The 24,839-nt window shown below is 47.2% G+C and overlaps 1 protein-coding gene across 1 annotated transcript; it reads right to left on the bottom strand.

Moving 5' to 3' along the window:
- Positions 1–4,229: 4,229 nt before the first annotated feature.
- LOC138801780 (olfactory receptor 10A7-like) lies at positions 4,230–5,171 on the bottom strand. The gene has a single exon (XM_069984878.1). The coding sequence runs from the start codon at positions 5,169–5,171 to the stop codon at positions 4,230–4,232; it is 942 nt and encodes a 313-aa protein (XP_069840979.1).
- Between the last annotated feature and the right edge of the window lie 19,668 nt (positions 5,172–24,839).

The following is a 24,839-nucleotide window of genomic DNA, read 5'->3' as shown; positions in this document are numbered from 1 at the left end:
AGTGCAGTCCCCACAAGTTTAGGGGGGGCTGTACGGTACAATCTGGTATTGGCCGTCACTATACACACACTCTCTGATACCCCATACAATGAGCAGTGAAGTTTTATGCAGGATGTACTACAAATCCCAGCAATACAGTGTCGTCCTCATGAGTTTAGGGGGGGCTTTTTGGTACAATCTGGTATTGGCCGGAACTATACACACACTCTCTGACACCCCCTTACAATGAGCAGTGAGGTTCTATGCAGGATGTACTACAAATCCCAGCAATACAGTGTAGTCCCCACAAGTTTAGCGGGGGCTGTACGGTACAATCTGGTACTGGCCGGAACTATACACACACTCTCTGACACCCCCTTACAATGAGCAGTGAAGTTTTATGCAGGATGTACTACAAATCCCAGCAATACAGTGTCGTCCCCACGAGTTTAGGGGGGGGGCTGTTTGGTACAATCTGGTATTGGTCGGAACTATACACACACTCTCTGACACCCCCTTACAATGAGCAGTGAAGTTCTATGCAGGATGTACTACAAATCCCAGCAATACAGTATAGTACAGCAGGACCACCAGCCCCTAAATCGAAAAGGAGTACACTGAGCACTTCTTAGGGGTGTGTATGCAACACCTAATGTAACCTTTCTGCCAGCAGCCGATCACCACAGTGTGCTGGTGAAATCGTGGTAGCAGCACTGCAAGTCCAAGCCAGCAGTCTGTAGTAATAGTATTAACCCCTTAAGGACCGGGCCTAAAATGGCCTTAAGGACCGAGGCAAATTTTATGAATATGACCTGTGTCACTTTAGTCATTAATAACTTCGGGATGCTTTTACCTATCCGGCTGATTCTGAGATTGTTTTCTCGTGACATATTGTACTTTACATTTCAAGTAAAATGGAGTCGATACTTATAATGAATCTTTATGAAAAAATCCAAAATAACGTGAAAAATTGCATTTTTCCACCTTTGAAACTTTTATGCTTATACAGAAAATGGTTATGCCACATAAATTATATATTAAATAGCATTAGCAACATGTCTACTTTATGGTGGCGGCATTTATTAAACTATCTTTCATTTTTTTTAGACAATGGAAAGCTTAAAACATTAGCAGCAAATTTCCAAATTTTCAGTAAAATTTCAAAATCTGATATTTTTAGGGACCTGTTCATGTTTACTGGGTTCACACTATGTATATTTGAGGCTGTATTTGTGAGGCTGTATAGCAACCAAAACCAGGAGTGGATTGAAAACATAGAAAGGCTCTGTTCACATAATGTTGTAATTGAGTGGATGGCCGCCATTTAATGGCAAATATTTGCTGTTATTTTAAAACAACGGCTGTGGTATTGAAATAATGGCCGTTATTTACTGTTATATGGCGGCCATCCACTCAATTTCAACATTGTGTGAACAGATCCTTTCTGTGTTTTCAATCCACTCCTGGTTTTGGTTGCTATGAGGACCTGACATGAGGACCAAATACAGCCTCAAATATACATAGTGTGAACCCAGCGTATTTGAGGGGACTGTGTGTTAGAAAGCCCCACAAAGCACCCCATTTCAGAAACTGCACCCCCTAAACTCTGCAAAAGCATATCCAGAAAGTGTTTTAACCCTTTAGGGAGGGCACAGAAATAAAAGCTAAGTGTGTAAGAAATTTGAAAATTTTAATTTTCTTAGCAGAGATTTTATTGTAATCCAATATTTTTCATAATTTTAAACTTATTACCAGAGAAATGCACGCCAATACTGATTGCCCCGTTTCTGCAGTTTATAGAAATACCCCATATGTGGCCCTAATGCGCTATTTGACGCAACCACAAGCCTCAGATATATAGGAGCGCTTGTGAATTTCAACGCCTCTGTTTTATTTGGTCATTTTTGACTGTACCACTTCAGGTTGGCAGAGGCTCTGGGGTGCCAAAACCTAAAAAACACCCCTAAAGGGACACCATTTAGAAAACTAAACCCCTCAAGGAATGTAACAAGGGGTGTGGTGAGCATTTGGACCCCACAGGTGCTTCACAGATGTGAAGTGTGTAGTGCAGTTTCTTCCAATTACGGAAATACCCCACATGTGGACATAAAGTGCCAAGCGGGCGCAGCACGAGCCTCCAAAGGGAAGGAGCGCCAATTGGCTTTTTGAAGCTGAATTTCAGAGTCCTCGTGCTGCCAAGACACTGGAAACCCCCCACACGTGACCCCATTCTGGAAACTACACCCCTCAAGGAATCTAACCAGGGGTGCAGTGAGCATATGGACCCCACTGGTGACGGGCACAAATGTGGTACAATGTGACGTGAAAGGGAAAATTTTCATTTTTTCACTTTCACGGCACAAATGTGCCCATCATCAAGGGGTCCATATCCTCACTGCACCTCCTTGTTAGATTCCTTGAGGGGTGTAGTTTTTAGAATAGGGGTCACTTGTGGGGGGTTTCCAGTGTTTTGTTAGCACGAGGGCTCTGTAATGTGATATGGCGTTCATAATCCATTCTGGCCAAATCCAGCCTCCAAAATCCAAATGGTGCTCCTTCCCTTCGGAAGCTTGCCCTGCGCCCACATGGCGCTTTATGTCCACATGTTGGGTATTTACGGACTTGGGGGAAATTTCTCTACACATTTTGTGTGTTTTTTTCTCTTTTAACCCCTTGTGAAAATGAAAAATTCAAGGCTAAATCGACATTTTAGTGTAAAAAATAATGTAAAAAAAAAGCCGAAGGGGACCGCCGGAAATAGCCGAAGAGGACGATGCTAGAAGAGGACACGGCGGACCCGGAAGACGCCGATCGGGACCCCGGATCCGGTGAGTATGGCCCAAAAACCTGCTCTGGACCCCTCAGCTACCTAGCTGAGCGGTCCAGAGCAGGTATTTTACACTTTGGAGGCACTTATATAGCCGTGATCAGCCGGTCGGTCCCGGCCGGCCGATCACGGCAATCGGGACCGTGGCACCGGGTCACCATTACTTTTATCAGTAATGGCGGTTGGTGCCGTCCTCGGACACCATTTTTTTCCGGGTCATCGAGTCACCAATGACCCGGAAAGCTGCAGATCGCCGCTATTGACTGATCTGAATTGATCAGCCAATAGCAGCGATCGTCAGCATGGGGGGGTTAACCACTCCCCGTGCCGACAAGCTAGGATGGCCTGCTATACATTATAGCAGGCCATCTTCCCCGATCGCTGTGTGTGTACACGCAGCGATCGGGGAAACTGCGGGCGTACATTTACGTCCATTTGCGTTAAGGCACGCAATTCGGGGGCGTAAATGTACGCCCGCGGTCGTTAAGGGGTTAAAAAACGCTTTTAAGCCCTGAAAAGGGCTGTTTGTTTATATTTCTAGTATATACCCTGCCTACTGGAACACTAAATCCTACACTGACACTCTCCCTGACCAGCAGCAGCTCTGTCCCTGATCTCTCACAGCATGCGTCTGAAGCGAGCACTGTCGGCGCCGAGTTTTATATGGCAGGGTCATCTGATCTGGCCAACCAATCGCTGCTATCGACATGTATGGGTCCCACGTGATCGCAGGATGCATCAAAGAGTATCCTGCATGTTTATTGGCTGACAAATAGCGCCCAAACCTACAGGAAATGGATGATAAGATTTTCTCGAGTCCGAGTAACGAGTACCATCGAGTACCCTAATACTTGATCGAGTACCAAGCTCGGACGAGCATGCTTGCTCATCACTATTTATGTGTTATTCAGAATAAACAAAATCATTATTTTTGGGATGTGGAACCATTTGGCTATGTTCACACATTGTCAAAAATAGAGAAAAGGCGGACGATTTTTTCTATTTAATATAACGTCTGTTTTTGCGATTTAACTGACTGCAATGCAATGCATTGAAGTCAATGGAAAGACAGATGTCCAATGCACACAATGTATTGAATAACGTACGTTTTTGCAACGGACGTCAAAATAATGATCATGACAATTGTTTTCGGACGTCTTTTGCAAACAGCTGCACCCAAAGGCCAATTTGGGCCAATAACCCCAAACTAGAATAATGTACCAACAGCCGTCATTGCACTAAGGGAAGGCTATGCAGTTAAATAACGTCCGTTATTTTAAACTTAAAATGACGGACGTAATTTTAAACAGAGCTGAAAAAATGTTGTGTGAACATAGCCTTTGTCTGCATTTCAATGATTCCGTATGGGAAATTTTGCTTTGGTTTAAGAGTGATTTGAATTACAAGCGCAGTCCCCGACGAATTATGCTAGTAATTCAAGGCACCACTGTCCAAAATTTTTTAGAGCTAAAGTAACTTCCCTATTTCGAAGTGTGTATATTAAAGGATTTAGCATTGGAGTTACAATAATATAAAATATTGCAATAATTTTGTCCCTCTTTGGTAAATAATAAGATTGTGGTTTCATATACATAGCTGAACATGAACCAAAGTATAAGGTAACAGCCATCATATGAGATGCACATGTGGAAAAAGCTTTTCTCCTGCTTTCAGATGTGTTCATTTTCATAATGGTCCTCATGATTCTGATATATGATATAACAATGCAACAAACAGGTATCATTAGGATAATGACACAGAGGATAAACGTGACCACATTATTAATAAAGTTATCAGTACAGCTCAGTGATAAATACCCTGGTCCTTCACAGAAAAAATGGTTGATTATATTGTGCCCACAAGTTGGCACATTTAAAGTAGTTGTAATTTGGATAAAAGAGAAGATAAATCCACATGCCCATGTACTTACAGAAGCACAGAAACAGAGAGTATTGGTCATTACTGTAACATAGTGTAATGGGTAACATATAGCAACATATCGATCATATGCCATTACAGCGAATAAAAAACATTCTGTTATGCCAAGAGCAAGTGAAATATACATTTGTGCAGCACAAGCTGCTAAAGAAATTGTTTTTCTTAATGACACTAAGTCTCTTAATGCTTTAGGCACATTTGTGGTTGAGTAGATGATATCCAAGACAGAAAGATTTGTTAGAAAAAAATACATTGGCTTATGTAGCCTAGTATTTGTCAGAGTAACAACTATGATTAGGAAATTTCCCAGACAGGTTATTATATAAAAGCTCAAAAATACCAGAAATAAGGCTATTTGTGTACTTGTGTTACTGGAGAATCCAAGGAGGATAAACTCCGACACAAAGGTCAAGTTTTTCAAATTCATCTAGTTGTTTCTTTGAAGCACCAATCACATATGAGAAGTATCCATAGAACATTGTATGTTATTCTAGTTTGGGTTACTAACTGGCCTTTGGGTGTGGCTTAACTGAAAAGTCCATTTAATTTAATAGTCACAAATGGTGACAAAAGAAAAACTATGTGTGAACAACTAAACAACGTCCGCTGTTTGCAAAAGACGTCCGAAAATAATTGTCATGTTCATTATTTTGACATCAGTGGTAAAAACGTCCGTTATTCAATACATGGTGTGCATTGGACGCCCGTGATCCCATTGACCTTGATGCATTGCCATTGCAGTTAGTAAATTGCGGCAATAACGGAAATTGTCTGCCTATTCTCTATTTTTGACGTTGTGTATACATAGCCTAATGGAGCATAGTGGTCCATTCCATTTTTAGGTCCAAAATACCATTATGGAAAAGCTCTGGTTTTGTGACTTGATAACTTACAATATATTCTGAATACTTGCAGCCCACACAAAGTATGGGGTTTCCTTATTTAAATTTTTGAGTATGTTACTATTGAGAGTTCAGTAGAAATTGTTGATCATATAGTGACTCCTCTATATCTGTTAGTATTTCATTTAATGTACTTACAGTATATGGTAACTGATGGACTTATAAAGCGAATGTAGCTAAATTGCTATGTGATTATATGGTAAAATAATGTTTTAGGGGTTATTGTTTGAAATCAAACAATGCAAATATGTTGTTTGATTAAATGCTTATTAAAGAATATTCCTCCAGCTGTAGATACCATACACAGATAAAATTAATAGGGATAGAGATGCTGAATAGCAATAGGGAAGAAAGCACATATTATGCAGTTCTTGTTTGTTCATTTATAGAAACATGTCACTTTTAAGGGAGTCATATTTTAAACAAGCTTAATGGGAAAAAAAACCTTACATAAATACCAAAGGAATATGTCTTTGGGGAACTTAGTAATAAAAGATACATTTATGTGTAGTTAGGCAGCAGGGAATACATCCCATTTGTCTGATTTGTATCGTATTGTAATGTGTCAATAAATAGTATATACTGAATGATTATTATTATAAATTAAAGCATTACTGTCATTTGTAATAACTTTCGACGTCATCAGACATGCCAAATGTTATAGATCACAGTAGGTCTCACTGCTGATCCTGCCCAGACATCCGAAAATCTTTTGCTTCACAGACTATTGACGAATTTGATTGATGGGGAGAAACAAGCACCGCCGTGCTCTCTCTCTCCTGCTGTATCTTCGTATCACAGCACATCTCACTCCTGAGAGCTGCTGCGAACCTGTGATACAGCCAAGGGGAGAGCACAGCAGTGTGCTCTATTGCCTGGCAAAATGAAGATCTGACTCATTCACTTCACTGACTATATTAAAGTGAAAAAGTCAGATTTGATTAACAACCAGGGAGACATGAGATCGCGGTTAGTGATCAGTGAATATGTTCGTAAGTTTGTACTAACATGAGACTAAAGGCCCTATTCCACCAACAGATCTGACGACAGATTATCTGCCAAAGATTTGAAGCCAAACCCAGGAACAGATTATAAACAGAGAACAGGTCATAAAGGAAAGACTGGATTTCTCCTCTTTTCAAATCCACTCCTGGGTTTGGCTTCAAATCTTTGGCAGATAATCTGTTGTCAGATCTGTTGGTGGAATAGGGCCTTAATTGTTCGTGTTTGCCGAACACAAACAATTTGATGATTGTAATGATTATAACGATCATTTTCGAACATATCCGCACTTGTGAACGTACACAACTGCGTAATTTATGCCTTGCACCATAATATGTATGCATGTGCGTAACTCTAGACCATAACAAACGCAATCTGTATGCAACTGGGTGCTGGTTGTGCATTATACCTAGAGATGAGCGAACTTTTCAAAAGTTCGGTCCGACCGGACTTTTGGATTTTTTCGGAAAGTTCGGTCCGACCGAATTTCGGATTTCTTCAGATTTCATAGTTTAAAGCATCTATATGATACGGGGGTAGTATATTTGGTTGAATTTAGGGCTCTACATGTCAGTAACATCATTATCTTTTTGATATCTCAAAGTAAATTTTTTTTTTATAGACTTCAATATTCACCACTAAAGGGTCTACGCAGGAAACTCACCATTACAGGGTCTATGCAGGAAAAAGGTCACAAATGCAGTGAAGGAGCAGCAGTAGTCATTGGAGGCCAGCGGAGGTCCAGCAATAGTCATTTGAGGCCAGTACAGGAGCAGCAGTAGTCAACATGGAGGCCAGGCAAGATCAGCAGTAGCCAACATGGAGGCCAGGCAGGAGCAGCAGTAGCCACCATAGAGGGCAGCCAGGATCAGCAGTAGCCAACATGGAGGCCAAAAAGGAGCAACAGGAGTCAACATGGAGGGCAGGCAGGATCCGCAGTAGCCAACATGGAGGCCAGGCAGGAGCAGCAGGAGCCAACATGGAGGACAGGCAGGAGCAGCAGTAGCCAACATGGAGGCCAGGCAGGAGCAACAGTAGCCAACATGGAGGCCCAGCAGGAGCAGCAGTAGCCAACATGGAGGCCAGGCAGGAGCAGCAGTAGCCAACAAGGAGGCAAGGGCAGGCACACCAGTAGTCAACCTAGATGCCAGTTAAGGCCCAGCAGTAGCCAACCTTGAGGCAAGGGCAGGCACAGCAGTAGTCAACCAAGATGCCAGTTAAGGCCCATCAGTAGCCAACATTGAGGCAAGGGCAGGCACAGCAATAGTCAACCTTGATGCCATTCAAGGCCCAGCAGTAGCCAACATTGAGGCAAGGACAGGCACAGCAGTAGTCAACCTAGATGCCAGTTAAGGCCCAGCAGTAGCCAACATGGAGCCAATGGCAGGAGTAACAGTAGCCAACATGAAGGCCAGTACAGGAGCAGTAGTAGTCAACATGGAGGCAAGGGCAGGCAAAGCAGTAGTCAACATGGATGCAAGTGAAGGCCTAGCAATAGCCAACATGAAGGCAAGGGCAGGCACAGCAGTAGTCAACCTAGATGCCAGTTAAGGCCCAGCAGTAGCCAACATGGAGCCAATGGCAGGAGTAACAGTAGCCAACATGGAGGCCAGTATAGGAGCAGTAGTAGTCAACATGGAGGCAAGGGCAGGCAAAGCAGTAGTCAACATGGATGCAAGTGAAGGCCCAGCAGTAGGCAACATGAAGGCAAGGGCAGGCACACCAGTAGTCGACCTGGATGCCAGTTAAGGCCCACCAGTAGCCAACATGGAGGCGAGGCAGGAGCAACAGTAGCCAACATGGAGGCCAGGCAGGAACAACAGTAGCCAACAGGGAGGCCAGGGCAGGAGCAGCAGTAGCCAACATAGAGGCCAGGCAGGAGCAACAGTAGCCAACAGGGAGGCCAGGGCAGGAGCGGCAGTAGCCAACATAGAGGCCAGGGCAGGAGCGGTAGTAGTCAACATAGAGGCCAGTGAAGGCCCAGCAGTAGCCTATTTGGAGGCCAGGGCAGGAGCAGCAGTAGCCAACATGGAGGCCAGGCAGGAGCAATAATAGCCAACATGGAGGCCAGACAGGAGCAACAGTAGCCAACAGGGAGGCCAGGGCAGGAGCAGCAGTAGACAACTTGAGGACAGGCAGGATCAACAGTAGCCAACAGGGAGGCCAGGGCAGGAGCGGCAGGAGCCAACATAGAGGCCAGGGCAGGAGTGGCAGTAGTCAACATGGAGGCCAGTGAAGGCCCAGCAGTAGGCTATATGGAGGCCAGGGCAGGAGCAACAATAGCCAAAATGGAGGCCAGGCAGCAGCAAAAGTAGCCAACAGGGAGGCCAGGGCAGGAGCAGCAGTAGCCGACATGGAGGCCAGGCAGGATCAACTGTAGCCAACAGGGAGGAAAGGGCAGGAGTGGCAGGAGCCAACATGTAGGCCAGGGCAGGAGCAGAAGTAGTCAACATGGAGGCCAGTGAAGGCCCAGCAGTAGCCTATATGGAAGCCAGGGCAGGAGTGGCAGTAGCCAATATGTAGGCCAGGGCAGGAGCAGAAGTATTTGACATGGAGGCCAGTGAAGGCCCAGAAGTATTCTATATGGAGGCCAGGGCAGGAGCGGCAGTAGCCAACATGGAAGCCAGGGCAGGAGTAGCAGTTGTAATGGGGTGACATGAGCAGCGGAAGCAGAATAATGAGGTCCATGGGCAGGCGAGAGGTAGCAAAGCCGGCAGCAGCAGTAGCAGGAATGGGGGAATGACCAGTACGGTCTAGTTCACATACTGTATAGGCCATAACAGAAGCAGAAAAGGTCCTACATCTTGGTGACAACATGACCAAATCCTACTCTGTGGTATAAGGAGCAAGTGTCACAAAGTCCTTGTCTATCCATGTGGCGTTCATTTTGATGAAAGTCAGATGCTCCACACTATCACAGGACAATCTGGTTCTCCTGGGACTGGCAACATGACCTGCTGCGCTGAAAACTCACTCGGATGACACACTGCTGGCCGGACAGGAGAGTATGTCCAAAGCAAATTCAGCGAGTTGTGGCCAGACATCTAATTTTCCCACCCAGTAGTCCAGGGGTTCGGGGACATTAGGTGGCAACGTAGAGTCCAAAAACACCTGGACTTGCTGTTTGAGGTGTGCCGCCATGTCCTGCTGCTGTGCTCCTGTTACCCCGGCCTGTGGCTGCATGAAAGCGTGCATCATAGACATCAGGCTAAGACTGGTGCCGCTGCTCATGCCACCCAAGCTGCTAGAGGAGGATTTGGAGGAGGCAGCGCTGCTGGTGTGGCCCTGGTGGGAATGGCGTGAATGAGAGCGCCGTGTTCCAAGGGCTGCCACTAACTGTGCACTCAGCTCCTCTCTATAATAATTCATTGTTTCCTCCAAGTGGGAAGGGTGAATGAATTCACACAGCTTGTTGCGATACCGTGGGTCCAGTAGTGTGGCCAGCCAGAACTCGTCCCGTTGATGAATCCTTTGCAAGCGTGGGTCGGCCCGAAAGCATATCGCGCTTAGCCATTTCCACCAGGGAGTGGGAAGTAGTCCCCGCCTCCGTCTCCACAGAATATTGCCAATGGGTACTGCCTCCATCCTGCTCATCCTCCACATCGCCCTGCATATCCTCCTCTGGCCCCCTTCTGGTCTGGCAGGAAGGCTCATCTCCTTCTCCTCCACTGGTCTCTTCTAAGAGTTCCTGTGCGTTCAGGTTCTCCTCCTCCTCTTCCTCCACTTCCTCTCCCTCCTCTTCCGCCAAGCCTTCCTCCAGCGAACCAGGCTGCGACAGTGGCAAGACCTCTTCCACCTCGCCACAGCATCAGCATCAGCTCCAATACATGAAGCATGGGTATGATGGCACTCAGTCCTGTGTCTTGCCCACTGACCAGAAAGGTGGCCTCCTCAAAGGGTCGTAGCAAGCGGCAGGTGTCACGCATGAGCTGCCACTGCCGGAGCTCCAGGTTACACAGGGGAGTCGCCGTGTCCGCCTGCATCAAGAGGAAATCAGTCAAGGCCTTCCTCTGCTCATAGAGCTGGTCCAGCATGTGGAGGGTGGAGTTCCACCGCGTGGCTACATCGCAAATGAGACGATGGTTAGGAAGACCATTCCTCCACTGCAGGTCGAGGAGGATGTGGTGAGAGCGACTTGATTGGCTGAAATGGTTACACAGCTTTTGAGCCATTGACAGCACAGTCTGTAAATGGGATGAAGACTTTAGAAAGTGTGTAACTATTAGGTTTAAAACATGTGCTATACACGGGGCGTGCCTCATACCTCGTCGACGCAGCGCGGAGAGAATGTTGCTCCCATCGTCACTCACCACCGTCCCATCTTTAGGATGGCGTGGAGTCAGCCACAAGAGAATTTCCGTCTCGAGCAGGCGGTGCAGCTCTTCCCCTGTATGTCTCCTTTCACCCAGGCAGGCTAGATGCAGCACAGCGTGACACCTCCGTGCTACACCCAAGTGGTACAAGGGAGGAACACTGGAGGTTGAGGAGGTTTTGGACCTACTGGATGAGGTGGAGGAGGACTGTGAAACAGGAACCCTGCTGTGACAACAGGGTGGTGTAATCGCCCTTCCCTGGCCAAGTTGCTGGGGGTCTGCCGGCCATATTACATTTACCCACTGAGCAGTAATGGACATATACTGCCCTTGCCCGTAATTACAGCTCCAGATGTCTGTGGTTAAATGTACATGTCTGCTCACTGAGTCAGAAACCTTTTCGCGAACATCCTGGCACCAGCGCCATGGCTGCCCATATGAAGCGCCACCACCTTTCCACCTGGGAGAAACATCATGGACGGGATAGCTGTGTTGGAAAAGTAGTGTCGCCTTCCACCGTGGCTCCACACACGACAAAAGTTCACAGAAAGGTGCCGAGCTGACAACTTTAAATGGCAGAGCCTGGAGCACCAGCAACTTGGCCAGGTGGGTGTTCAGCTTGACTGCTGCGGGATTGCTGGGTGCAAATGTCTGCCTCCAGTATAGGGACCCCATGATGACAGGCTGCCTACTGCTAGCAACACAGGGGCCACCAGCCGAAGAAGGGAGTGAAGCCACACTCCCTTCAACAGAGGAGTTCTGACTCTGTCAAAGGCCCCCCTGCTGCTTCCTGCTGCTGTTGACCGCGGCTCTGCCTGGGCCTGCTGTGACCCACTATTACCCTGTTTCTCCCAGGCGGAAAGGTGGTGGCGCTTCATATGGGCAGCCATGACGCTGGTGCCAGGATGGCAACTCTTGCCTTTTTTAATGCGCCTGTCGCACAGCCAACAGATGACCACATAGGTATCACTTTTTAAAAACTGCCACACAGGCGAGGTGTAGAGTCTAGTACTGACAGGCTGCGAGGATGGGCGGGCGCTGCCGATATTAGGACCTGCAGTGGAGGAGGTTTCCCCAGTGGTCATCTGCTTGTACCGGCTACGCTTCCGACTTGTTAGTTGACTACTGCTGCCTGTCTGCTTTTTAGTTGTGGCGGGCCTGCTGGATTCCCGGTTGACGAATCTATCGAATAAGCCAAATCCTGCCGTGGATCCCATGTAATATCTGATGTAGCATCATCCTGTTCCAGAATCAGGGCCGGCCTTAGGGTAGATGGCGCCCTGTGCAGAATATTCTTTTGCCCCCCCCCCCCCCCCCTGGCTGATTGTAGCCCATCCCAAGCCTATCTCTTGGAGACACACACTGTATATACTGCTTACACAGACAGATACAGTCACATATACACATACAGACACACGGGGGAGGTTCATCAGACATGGTGTAAAGTGAAACTGGCTCAGTCGCCCCTAGCAACCAATCAGATTCCACCTCTCATTCCTCACAGACTCTTTGGTTGCTAGGGGCAACTGAGCCAGTTTCACTTTACACAATGTTTGATGAATCTCTCCCACAGTGTATATACTGCTTACACAGACACATACAGACACACATTATATATATCCTGCAAACACAGACACACATACAGTCACATATACACATACACACCACACATACCCACCACTGGGAGTTGTTGTTGTCCTACCAGAGCCGCACAGGAGCATGCTGGGAGTTGTTGTCCTACCACACAGAGCCACATAGGTGTATGCTGGGAGTTGTTGTCCTACCACACAGAGCCACACAGGAACATGCTGGGAGTTGTTGTCCTACCACACAGAGCCACACAGGATCATGCTGGGAGTTGTTGCCCTACCACACAGGGGCATGCTGGGAGTTGTTGTCCTACCACACAGGAGCATGCTGGGAGTAGTTGTCCTACCACACAGGAGCATGCTGGGAGTTGTTGTCCTACCACACAGGGCATGCTGGGAGTTGTTGTGCTACCACACAGGGGCATGCTGGGAGTTGTTGTCCTACCACACAGGAGCATGCTGGGAGTTGTTGTCCTACCACACAGGAGCATGCTGGGAGTTGTTGTCCTACCACACAGGATCATGCTGGGAGTTGTTGTCCTACCACACAGGGGCATGCTGGGAGTTGTTGTCCTACCACACAGAGCCACACAGGATCATGCTGGGAGTTGTTGTCCTACCACACAGAACCACACAGGGGCATGCTGGGAGTTGTTGTCCTACCACAGGAGCATGCTGGGAGTTGTTGTCCTACCACATAGGATCATGCTGGGAGTTGTTGTCTTACCACACAGGGGCATGCTGGGAGTTGTTGTCCTACCACACAGAGCCACACAGGATCATGCTGGGAGTTGTTGTCCTACCACACAGAGCCACACAGGATCATGCTGGGAGTTGTTGTCCTACCACACAGGGGCATGCTGGGAGTTGTTGTCCTACCACACAGGAGCATGCTGGGAGTTGTTGTCCTACCACACAGGATCATGCTGGGAGTTGTTGTCCTACCACACAGGGGCATGCTGGGAGTTGTTGTCCTACCACACAGGGACATGCTGGGAGTTGTTGTCCTACCACACAGGAGCATGCTGGGAGTTGTTGTCCTACCACACAGGAGCATGCTGGGAGTTGTTGTCCTACCACACAGGAGCATGCTGGGAGTTGTTGTCCTACCACACAGAGCCACATAGGAGTATGCTGGGAGTTGTTGTCCCACCACACAGAGCCACATAGGAGTATGCTGTGAGTTGTTGTCCTACCACACAGAGCCACATAGGAGTATGCTGGGAGTTGTTGTCCTACCACACAGAGCCACATAGGAGTATGTTGGGAGTTGTTGTCCTACCACAAAGAGCCACATAGGAGTATGCTGGGAGTTGTTGTCCTACCACTCAGAGCCACACAGGAGTATGCTGGGAGTTGTTGTCCCACCACACAGAGCCACATAGGAGTATGCTGGGAGTTGTTGTCCTACCACACAGAGCCACACAGGAGTATTCTGGGAGTTGTTGTCCCACCACACAGAGCCACATAGGAGTATGCTGGGAGTTGTTGTCCTGCCACACAGAAGCATGCTGGGAGTTGTTGTCCCACCACACAGAGCCACACAGGGGTATGCTGGGAGTTGTTGTCCTACCACACAGAGCCACAAAGGAGCATGCTGGGAGTTGTTGTCATACCACACAGAGCCACATAGGTGTATGCTGGGAGTTGTTGTCCTACCACACAGAGCCACATAGGAGTATGCTGGGAGTTGTTGTCCTACCACACAGAGCACTAACACAGATAGAGATAGATATACTCACAGTCACATTTCAGTAGTAGTGGAGGATGTCTCTGCCCATGAGGAGAAGCAGGTAGAGCGGAGGATCACACTGCTGATGTCTCCGTCGGGGGAGGGGACGGGGTTATGGGCCTCTGTGAGCTGGGAGACGCTGTGGGGGGCGGGGGATGGGGGCCAGGCTGCAGTCACATGTCCGGGGAGAAGAGCTTCCTCGGCTGCTGTGCTGAGGCAGGGGACGGATATATGGCCTCAGGGGGACGCAGGTGGCGCCCCCTTCCTGCCGGGAGTGCACAGCGCCCTGTGCGGCTGCACTGCTCGCACACCCCTAAGGCCGGCCCTGTCCAGAATGATGGTATCATCCTCATCAGGCATCTGCCCAGCCCTCTCTCGTCTACTGCCTACTGCTCTCCTCCCAGGCCTAACATGGGCCTGCTCTGATATCGCCTCCGACACAGCTATGCCCTGCACTTGATTTTCCCCTGTCTTTTCCTCCACGTGCTCATCGTCATCAAAGAGCAGTTCGCTGCTCATAGACGCCAACAGTTCCTTTGCAGGCGGCGGGTCAAAAGTTAGCGGGATGTTGCTGAGGCTGTTAGATGGAGGACGTGGGGGAATTGCTGCGTGCCCGTGCCAAGTCAGGGTCGTGTCCGAGGTACCCACAGATACCTGGCTGGCTGTCTCACTACTCATCCTTGTGGACATCGAAGTGTGAGCCAGCCACTCCAGGACTGTGGAATTAGACGTGTGGACATGATCCTGGTGTGACAAAGGAAGCTCAGGCCTGCCACTGGACCCTCTTCCTGCGCTACTTCCTCTTATGCCCCTTGAGCCAGACTCTCTGCCCTGCCCTCTGCCTGAAACGCTTTGTGAGGTTTCCTGCTGCTGCTGTACCATGACTTTATATTCAAATTATGATTTCTACACTTCGTAGATGAGAACAGTATTTTTCTGTAATATATAGGACTTGTGTATATATATATATATATGTATATATATTTATATATAACTTGTAATATATAGGAAAACTATAGAAATTGTCTATATATATGGCAATTTTTTAAGATATAATGCTATACACCTGAACCAGGTATTTTAGTCTCTCAGGATAAGAGGGATGTGATATACACACTTTCAATCAGAAGGGTCCAAGTATGGATATTGAGGTCCGGTACGGTGAGCGTCCATTAGTAGTTCCATAGGTGTTCTCAATCTGATTAATCGTAATGAATTTTAATTTACATGCACTTTCACTTTACCATTGTATATTTATATTGTAACACAATGTCACTTTTACATTGAAGAAATTTGAGCAACAATATTTTGCCTGTCTTATCTTTGACAAATATCACTGTATTTTTCACTATGTTTACACTTGATTATATTTGATTGCACAATTGCCTTGATTATGTACACTGTTGTATATATACCCCTTCCGGGGCTTGATTTGTTCACTGCTTGAAAAAAGCTCTCATTGTCAGAGCAGAAACGCCTCACTGTGTTTCATGGGTAAATAAACAAACCCACTTTTTTTCACCGCATTTGGAGTGCTACGGTCATTTTCTACTACATATATATACATACATATTTTTGTCTCTCAGGATAAGACAGATGTGATATACACACTATCAGAAGTATAGGACTTGTATATCTGTACTGCACGTTTTGGTTCCGTGCACCCTTTTCTGTCCAATGCCTAATCTATCTATCTTTCGCCCTCTCTATATTTCTCTCTCAATCACTAGATGTTTCTCCTCTCCGTTTTCCTAATCTTTCCTTTCCTTTCCCACAATATCTTCTCAGTAGTCTGTAGTACACAACAGCAGCTTGCTTCCTCTCTCTCTCCCTACACACTGCGTGGTGCGGTCATGTGACCGCTCCTTTTAAAGCAATACCGACGTCACACAGGGGGTGGGCTAGTATAAGATCACTGCTGATTGGATGTGTTCCGGGCATCATGGGAAAGCGCTTTTCCCGCCCGAACACGTCCTGCTTTCTAGAATGGCGGTTGCCATTTTAGAAAGCAAGAAAAAAAAAATAAAAAAATCAGAGCGGATTTCCAAAAATCCGAATTCGATCGGACTCCGATTTTTGGGAAAATCCGAACCGGATCCCATACCGGGCGAACCGGTTCGCTCATCTCTATACCAAGTCACTGGGTGCAGGTTGTTCATTATACCAAGTCACTGGGTGCTGTGTGTACATTATATCAAGTAACTGGGTGCTGGTTGTGCATTATACCAAGTCACTGAGAGCTGGGTGTATATTATACCAAGTAACTGGGTGCTGGTTGTGCATTATACCAAGTCATGGGGGCTGGGTGTACATTATACCGAGTAGCGGTCTTTGGCATCAAGCACCCCAAGCATTATCTTGGGGCCTCCAACATCCAGGGGGGCCCCCACGCCCGCTCTTCTCTTGTGCTCAAGACCGCTAGACAGGGCCACTGCCCCGCTTGCTGATGTGATTTGAACTGTAACTATGAGCACTCACAGTTACATGCAGCAGCACTGACAGGGCGGGAGCCATTGGCTCCCTTTCTGTCAGGCACTCTTGTTTTCCCTGCGGTCATAAGTGGTCGCTCTGTCCTTGTGGTGTCGGTGCTCCAGTGACATCAGTGGAGCATCGGCGCCAGGACAAGGGGAGCGTGGCCTCTTGTGACCGCAGGGAAAACCCTTGCGGCCACAAGAGTGAAGAGAAGACGCCCGGACCCAGGTGAGTATAAGTGTTTGTTTTATTGTGTTATATACTATATGGGAGGGGGAGCACACAGGGGCCTGTGTAACTAGGGGAGCGCATAGCGGGGGTCTGTATAAATGGGGGGAGCACACAGTGGGGCTATATAACGGGGAAGACACAGGGGGGCTATATATAACTGGGGGAACACACAGGGGGGGCTATAGACTACTGGGGCTTCACAGAGGGGTCTATATACTACTTGGGTCAGCACACAGGGGGTCTATATACTACTTGGGGCAGCAGAATGGGATCAATATACAACTGGGGGAGCACACAGGAGGTCTATATGCAAGTGGGGGAGCACACAGGAGGTCTATATACTACTGGAGGAGCACACAGGGGTCTATATACTACTGGAGTAGCACACAGGGGTCTATATACTACTGGTGGGGCACACAGGGGGTCTATATACTACTGGGGAACACACAGGAGTCTATATACTACTGGTGGGGCATACAGGGGGTCTATATACTGCTGAGGCAGCACACAGGGGGTCTATATATATAACTGGGGAGCACACTGGAGGTCTATATCCAAGTGGGGGAGCACACATGGGGGCTATATACTACTGGGGTAGCACACAGGGGGCTATATACTACTGGGGGAACACACAGGGGTCTATATACTACTGGTGGGGCACACAGGGGGTCTATATACTGCTGAGGCTGTACACAGGGGGTCTATATATAACTGGGGGGCACACAGGGGTCTATATACTACTGGGGAAGCACACAGGGGGTCTATATACTACTGGAGGAGCACACAGAGGTCTATATACTACTGGTGGGGCACACGGGGTCTATATACTACTGGGGGGAACACACAGAGGGTCTATATACTACTGGTGGGGCACACAGGGGGTCTATATACTACTGGGGGCAGCACACAGGGGGTCTATATATAACGGGGAGCACACAGGGGGTCTATATATAACTGGGGAAGCACACAGGGGGTCTATATATAACTGGGGACAGCACACAAGGGGTCTATATACTGCTGGAGGAGCACACAGTGGTCTATATACTATTGGGGGAGCACACAGGGATCTATATAATACTGGTGGAGCACACAGGGGGTCTTTATACTACTGGGGGAACCACACAGGGGGTTTATATACTACTGGAGGAGCACACAGGGGTCTATACCCAAGTGGGGGAGCACACAGGCGGTCTATATCCAAGTGGGGGAACACACAGGGGGGCTATATACCACTGAGGGAGCACACAGGGGAGCTATATACAAGTGGGGGAGCACACAGGGGGTCTATATACTAGTGGGGGAGCACACAGGGGGTACATGTAATTGGGGGAAGCACAGGGATCTATATAATACTGGTGGAGCACACAGGGGGTCTTTATACTACTGGGGGAACCACACAGGGGGTTTATATACTACTGGAGGAGCACACAGGGGTCTATACCCAAGTGGGGGAGCACACAGGCGGTCTATATCCAAGTGGGGGAACACACAGGGGGGCTATATACCACTGAGGGAGCACACAGGGGAGCTATATACAAGTGGGGGAGCACACAGGGGGGCTATATACGACTGGGGGCAGCACACAGGGGGTTTATATACAACTGGGACAGCACACAGGAGGTCTATATACTTTTGGGGGAACACACGGGGGGCTATATATAACTAGGGGAACACACAGGCGTCTATTCATTACTGGGGGAAGCACACAAGGGGTATATACTACTGAGGGGAAGCACACAAGGGGTATATACTACTGAGGGGAAGCACACAAGGGGTATATACTACTGGCGGCTGCGCACAAGGGGTATATACTACTGGGGGCAGCACACAGCGGTCTATTGTTGTGGAGTGCATGTCGAGGGGGGGGGGGGCAGACATAACTTCACTTGGGACCCCAGAAGTGCCAAGACCACCCCTGATTATACCAAATAATTAGATGCTAGTTGTGCATTATACCAAGTCACTGGGTGCTGTGAAGATAGTGTGGCTGCACATGTGGATGGTGGCTGCACATGTTAGCTTACAGTACTGTCACTCAGTGAGAGCAAAGGATTATCCATATTCCCTAGCACTAGGTGCTGTGAATACAGTGTGCATTCCAACAAAAAAATGCCAGTGTCATCAGCAAGAGAGCTCCTGGTGAGCCTAGCAGATTCCATAGACCCTGAGATGCAGCATTTGGCAGATGTTTTGGAGATAACTCCGGAGAGGCAGGAATTTCAAGGAAGCGTTGAGACTCTTGAAGTTGAAATGCCCCAAAGCAGTGAGAAGAGCCAGGCAGGGGCAGCTTCTGGCCAAAGTACGGGATCATACTGCATGGCTATGGAAGATGAGAGCTTGGGAGAGGACAAGATTGTTGCAAACCCCACATGGAATCTAGGTATTAGGAACCGGACAGCAGGACAAGACAAGACAGTGAGCCCTAAGCTCAGCCCCGCCCACTGTCCTCTACCTACTTGCCACAATCCGCCCTAAGATGGCGGCGAGCAACTGGGCGGCAGTCCCTGTACTGGCTTGGTGGGACACAAAGACAAGACAGACAGACAAAACACAATAAAGAATAGTCGACAGTCCGGGTCACAACAATCAGGCAGCACAGTACAAAATCACAATCCTATAATTAGAGTCAACAAACAAGCGATATGGTCAGGGGCAGGCAGCTAGCAAGGATAGTCAGAACACAAAGCAGTAGTCAGGAGATGCAAAGAAACAGAATTCACAAGCAGGCAGAGACTAAGTAAATAACCAGCAATGATATCCAAGACTGAGGTAGTTATATAGGAGGCCATGGTTCTGATCCAGAACATATTCGGACCATCCCCCTGATCTCCAAGCACAGACAGCTGAGAACAAAACAGATCCACTGGCAGGAAGACCTGTCAGTCACAGCAGAACCAAAACACAGATTAACCATGACATGGCCAGACAGAACTCAGCAGGTGAAGTCGGGTGTGTCTCCCAACCCAGGTGAGCAATAAACCAGAGTTCACACACAGCAAAACAAAACACAGAAACAGGATACAAGAAAATCAGTGCCTTCTCGGCCGAACAGCACGAGCCGAGGGGCGCATAATGCTCTGCAGAGATACCATCCTGACACTAGGTCTACAGATGTCTTCCTCGGTATCAACATCAGAGGTTAAAGCTGTGTCTCTGCCACCGACCCAGCGTCAGGTCCCATCAACAGCTTCTGGGTCAGGAGGGAAAAGGGGGAGGCACACAGCAACAGCAAAAAGACATCTGGAAGGCCCTAGCGCTCAAAGGGTACTACAAGCCAGCAGCAGCAGAATTCCACAACAGACTACCAGTGCACTTGCTCAGAAGAACTGTCTACTATGATGAACATTCTGGCAGTTCTTCCAACTTAGGGGCAGAAAAGAACATTCTGCCATATGTAATATCTGTGAACATAAAGTGGTTTGGGGTTTGGGTCTGAACCCAGGTACCACCATCAGCATATGGAGCGCCACCACCACACTGCCTGGAAGAACCGCTGTAACAGGCCAGAGTATACCCCCAGCCCAGACTATAACCAGGGTTAAAATGGCCTAGGCTACATTATACCCCGCAATATATTTTGACATAGGCCAATTCATACCCCCTAGGGCCATTTTATACCCCCATGAAATCAGTAGCATTGAGTGATAGACACAAAAATTACTTAGTTTTTCAATATTCTATTGGGGATTCAGCTTTGTCTGCTGAGTTAAATTGACACTGTCACCTCCTTTTAGCATTCTGACATCTCTATACAGATGTAAAGGGTAAATTTAGCGGTTTTCATACCTTATTTTATATCATACGTCATGGTGCTTGTTCAAGTAAAAAGTGACCTTTTATCAACTGCAGATTGTGTTAAGTGGCATTAGTGCCACTTAGCCCCGCCCACAACACCACTGTTGGCCCCGTCCCCTCGTCGTTTATTGGAACAGGCAGGCCTAAAGGTCTAGGCCCTACCCCCTCTAGGTCGGCCCAGCATTGGGCACCAAGGGGGCGGGACCAACGGTGGTGTTGTTGGCAGGGCTAAGTGGTGCTAATGCCGCGAGTCCCCGCCCACTTAAAACAATCTGCAGTTGATAAAAGAACAAGCACCATGACGTATGATATAAAATAAGGTATGAAAACTGCTATATTTACCCTTTACACCTGTGTAGAGATGTCAGAATGCACAAAGGGGGTGACAGTGTCACTTTAAGTGAGAAGCTGACTGATGTAAATCTTAAAAATCTAAACACATTGGGGAGATTTATCATTGCATTTGCACAATTTTTTTTCCTGGCTTTTTTTGTGTACTTCATAAATATCTGTGCAAGATTTATTACGTGTTTTGAGCTATTTTACATCAGTTTTCAATGCCTGCACCTTTTTTCAATGTTTGCAAGGGGTGGTGGTTTTTCTATTAACTTTTTAGAACTTTTATTAGATTTATCATGTGCAAATTTTTGAAATTTTTTTTTGCGCAAAATCCTAGTGTAGCTTTGTAACCAAGCTGTTTTAGGCTGGGTTAACACTGTGTTTTTGCAGTTCGTTTTTATTTTTTCATCGTTTTTGTAAAATTAATGAAAAAAAAATGAAGCATTGGTGTTTGATCAGTTTTTCCATTAAATTCAATAATAAAACGGATCAAAAATAGATCAAAACGCCTGACTGACTGCGTTTTGGTGTACGCTAAAAAATGCGTTTTGATCCATTATTTTACTTTATTTTGTTTTTTGCAAAAAGGGATGAGGAAACAGACTGCAAAAATGTAGTGTGAACCCAGCCTTAGGCATAAATTGTGCAATAAATTGTTCAAGATGTATCAAGTCAATTGAGTCTAACGATGATTTTTGCGCAACACATAAAATTTTGCGCAGCCCATAAAAACCTCCTCCTGCTCAAAAAAACTGTGCAGATGATGTCCTGATGATACAGTGCCATCTACTCTCTTTACAATGTAAGCACTGTACTGTATTTCCCAGCAAGAGGAAAAAGCTGTGTATCTGACTATGAAAAAAAAAAAAAATCTGCGCAATCTTTTCTACAAATTAGAGATAAAGTGAGAGAACTAGTGATAACCTTATGAACTGGAGGGATATATTCTGGCCTTAGCTATTTTACACCCCCCCTCCCCCTCCAGTATAGAATATATCCCCTGGGCTATACTGTAGCTTGGGCCAGAACTGAGAAAAACAGTGACATGATACTTGGAGGGATATTGTCTGGCCTAGACAGTTTTACACCCCAAAATATAGAGTTTATCTCCAGGGGTATACTGTGGCCTGGGATAGACTATACCCAGGTTTATAGTATGGCCTAGACTATGGCCCCTGGGTATGAAAATATAAATATAAGAGATAAAACATGGCCTAGGCTGTTTTACACCCCCAGGTATAAAGTTTATTCCCTGGGGTATACTGTGGCCTGGTTCGACATTAGATGGATATATCTGGCCTGGATGGGTATACTCTGGCCTAAGCTATTTTACACCCTGGGGTATAGTTTGGTATAGGCTATTTTACACACCGGGTATAGTTTGGCCTAGTCTATTTTATAGCCAGGGGTGTACTCTGGCCTAGGCCAAACTGTACCCGTGTATAATCTGGATAGGGGTTAATCTAGCCTGCTACAGCTGGACCCCAGTCTCCATCCAAGTAAAGTCCCCAATAAAAAAAATCACTAGAGAAGAGTACGAGTACTAAAATGCTCGAGTGCTTGTTATTCGAGTCGAATTTTTCCCGATGCTCAGGTGCTCGTTTTTAATAACGAACCCCATTGAAGTCAATGGGAGACTCAAGTATTTTTGCAGGGGACCAAAGTTTTGCACAGGGATGTCTGCCTGAAAACCTGGAAACCTCAGAAAATTATGAAAACACCATGGAAATAGACAGAAAACTGCATGGGCAACATACATGGATGCCTCTAAGGGTGCCTTATCGCACCATTACATCAAGTTCTGGACAACAGTCTGGTGGTGACCCTCAAGACAATTTTGGGCGACAGTGTAGTGGCGAGCCTCCAAAAAATCGTGTGTGAGAGCCTGGAGGTGACCCTTAGAAACAATTGGTTTGAAAAAGCACGGTGGTGCACCCCTGAATGACAGTCTGTGACTGAGATTGCAGGTGAACTCCCAAGAATTGTAGTCTTGCACATCTTGGTTGTGAACCCCTTATTTACATAGTTTGACTGAGATTGCAGTTTACCGCATGGTGGTGAACCCCAGAGTGGCTTGGTTAGACTGAGATAGAAGCTAAACCCAAAAAAATTTAGCCTGACACAGCATGGTGTTGACAACAGAGAGACCAAGTTAGACTGAGGTAGCAGATGAACCCCCAAAAAATTTAGCCTGACTTAGCATGAACGAAAAAGAAAAAGAAGATACAGCTCACCAGTCCTTTGAAGGCAGCAGCAACAGATTGAGTGCCGGGAAGGGTGCTCGAACTTCTGGGCGTTGGCCAGACACCGTAAGCTAGACTTCAGCAGGAGAAGAGGGAAGATTTGGAAGTCGGCACTCCAGGACGTAGTAGATTAAAATATAACTTTTATTCGTACATTTAAAATCCCATGGTGGGCACAATAGGACCTACGCGTTTCGCGCTACTGCGCTTAATCATGGTCTAAAGGAAAGTGAGTTGGGAACGAATAAAAACAGGCGACCAACAAGTAAAAAGATCCCTACGTCATAGATCATGTGCTAAATCAGCACAGGTGTTGCATAGACAAAAACTCCTGCTCATTTACCGAATATAAGTACAAATGACAGATAGATAAAGAGTCAAGAGTCAATAGCAACTAAAATAAAGTACATGATTATGTGGATCAAACCAAAGTGCAAGTTACACATTAGAAATAATGATAAAGTAGGTCATTTTTATAGTTAAGACCCTTTGGATGCCGTGTATCTAAGCGATATATCATTTCTGCCTCTTTATGTAAAACTTGTTTGTGCCAATCTCCTCCTCTCGGTGGTTTTCTAACCCTTATTATGGCGTACGCACTGAAAGTGCTAACATCTCCCTCATGTATTTCTATGAAATGTTTAGCTGCTCCTGAAACGTTGGCCCTGTTCTGTTTTTTAATACTAGTGAGATGTTCACTCACTCGTTGTTTAAATTTCCTAATAATACAGCCAACATAGTGCAGGTTGCAGGTTGTGCACTCAATAATGTAAATGATGTGATCACTGTTGCAGTTCAAAAAATCTTTAATCTCATAGCAGTGGCGAAAATAGGTGGGGGCAAAGGGGGCGGTGGCTCCCGGGCCCACTCAGGCAGGGGCCCACTGAGCGTTAACACATGTCTGTAGTGGCCGGGGGCCCCAAGAGGGCAACTGCACCTGGGAATAGCGGGCCTCTGCTCCTGAGGGGCCCGCTCAGCTGTCGGATGCTGATCCCGGCCAGGGCTGGATCTTCTTCCTGCTGCTTCCTTCTAGAGGCTCCTACAGGCTGCTGCTGCTGGCCCCTCCCCCTCCTCTCCCTCACTGGCTGCAAAACGTTGTGTGAGGAGGGAGGACAGCAGCTGGATCCTCACCGTCTATGTCTGCCAGGGGCGACTGTGAAGACGTCCAGCAGCAGCTCTGGAAGTTGTCAGGTACAGAATGAGGACTGAGAGGAGTGAGGACTGAGAGAGGGGGGTGAGGACTGTGTGAGGGGAGTGAGGACTGTGTGAGGGGAGTGAGGACTGTGAGAGGGGAGTGAGGACTGTGTGAGGGGAGTGAGGAGTGAGAGGGGAGTGAGGACTGAGAGGGGTGAGGACTGTGAGGGGAGTGAGGACTGAGAGGGGTGTGAGGACTGTGTGAGGGGAGTGAGGACTATGAGAGGGGAGTGAGGACTGTGTGAGGGGAGTGAGGACTGAGAGGGGAGTGAGGACTGAGAGG

This window comes from Dendropsophus ebraccatus, chromosome 9 (genome assembly GCF_027789765.1).
Source record: "Dendropsophus ebraccatus isolate aDenEbr1 chromosome 9, aDenEbr1.pat, whole genome shotgun sequence".
Classification (NCBI taxonomy): Eukaryota; Metazoa; Chordata; class Amphibia; order Anura; family Hylidae; genus Dendropsophus; species Dendropsophus ebraccatus.
This window is presented reverse-complemented; position numbering and strand designations above follow the sequence as displayed.

What these genes read in the sequence shown, in the direction of transcription:
- LOC138801780 (XM_069984878.1), bottom strand. Translation starts at nt 5,171, where the DNA reads ATGAATTTGAAAAACTTGACCTTTGTGTCGGAGTTTATCCTCCTTGGA.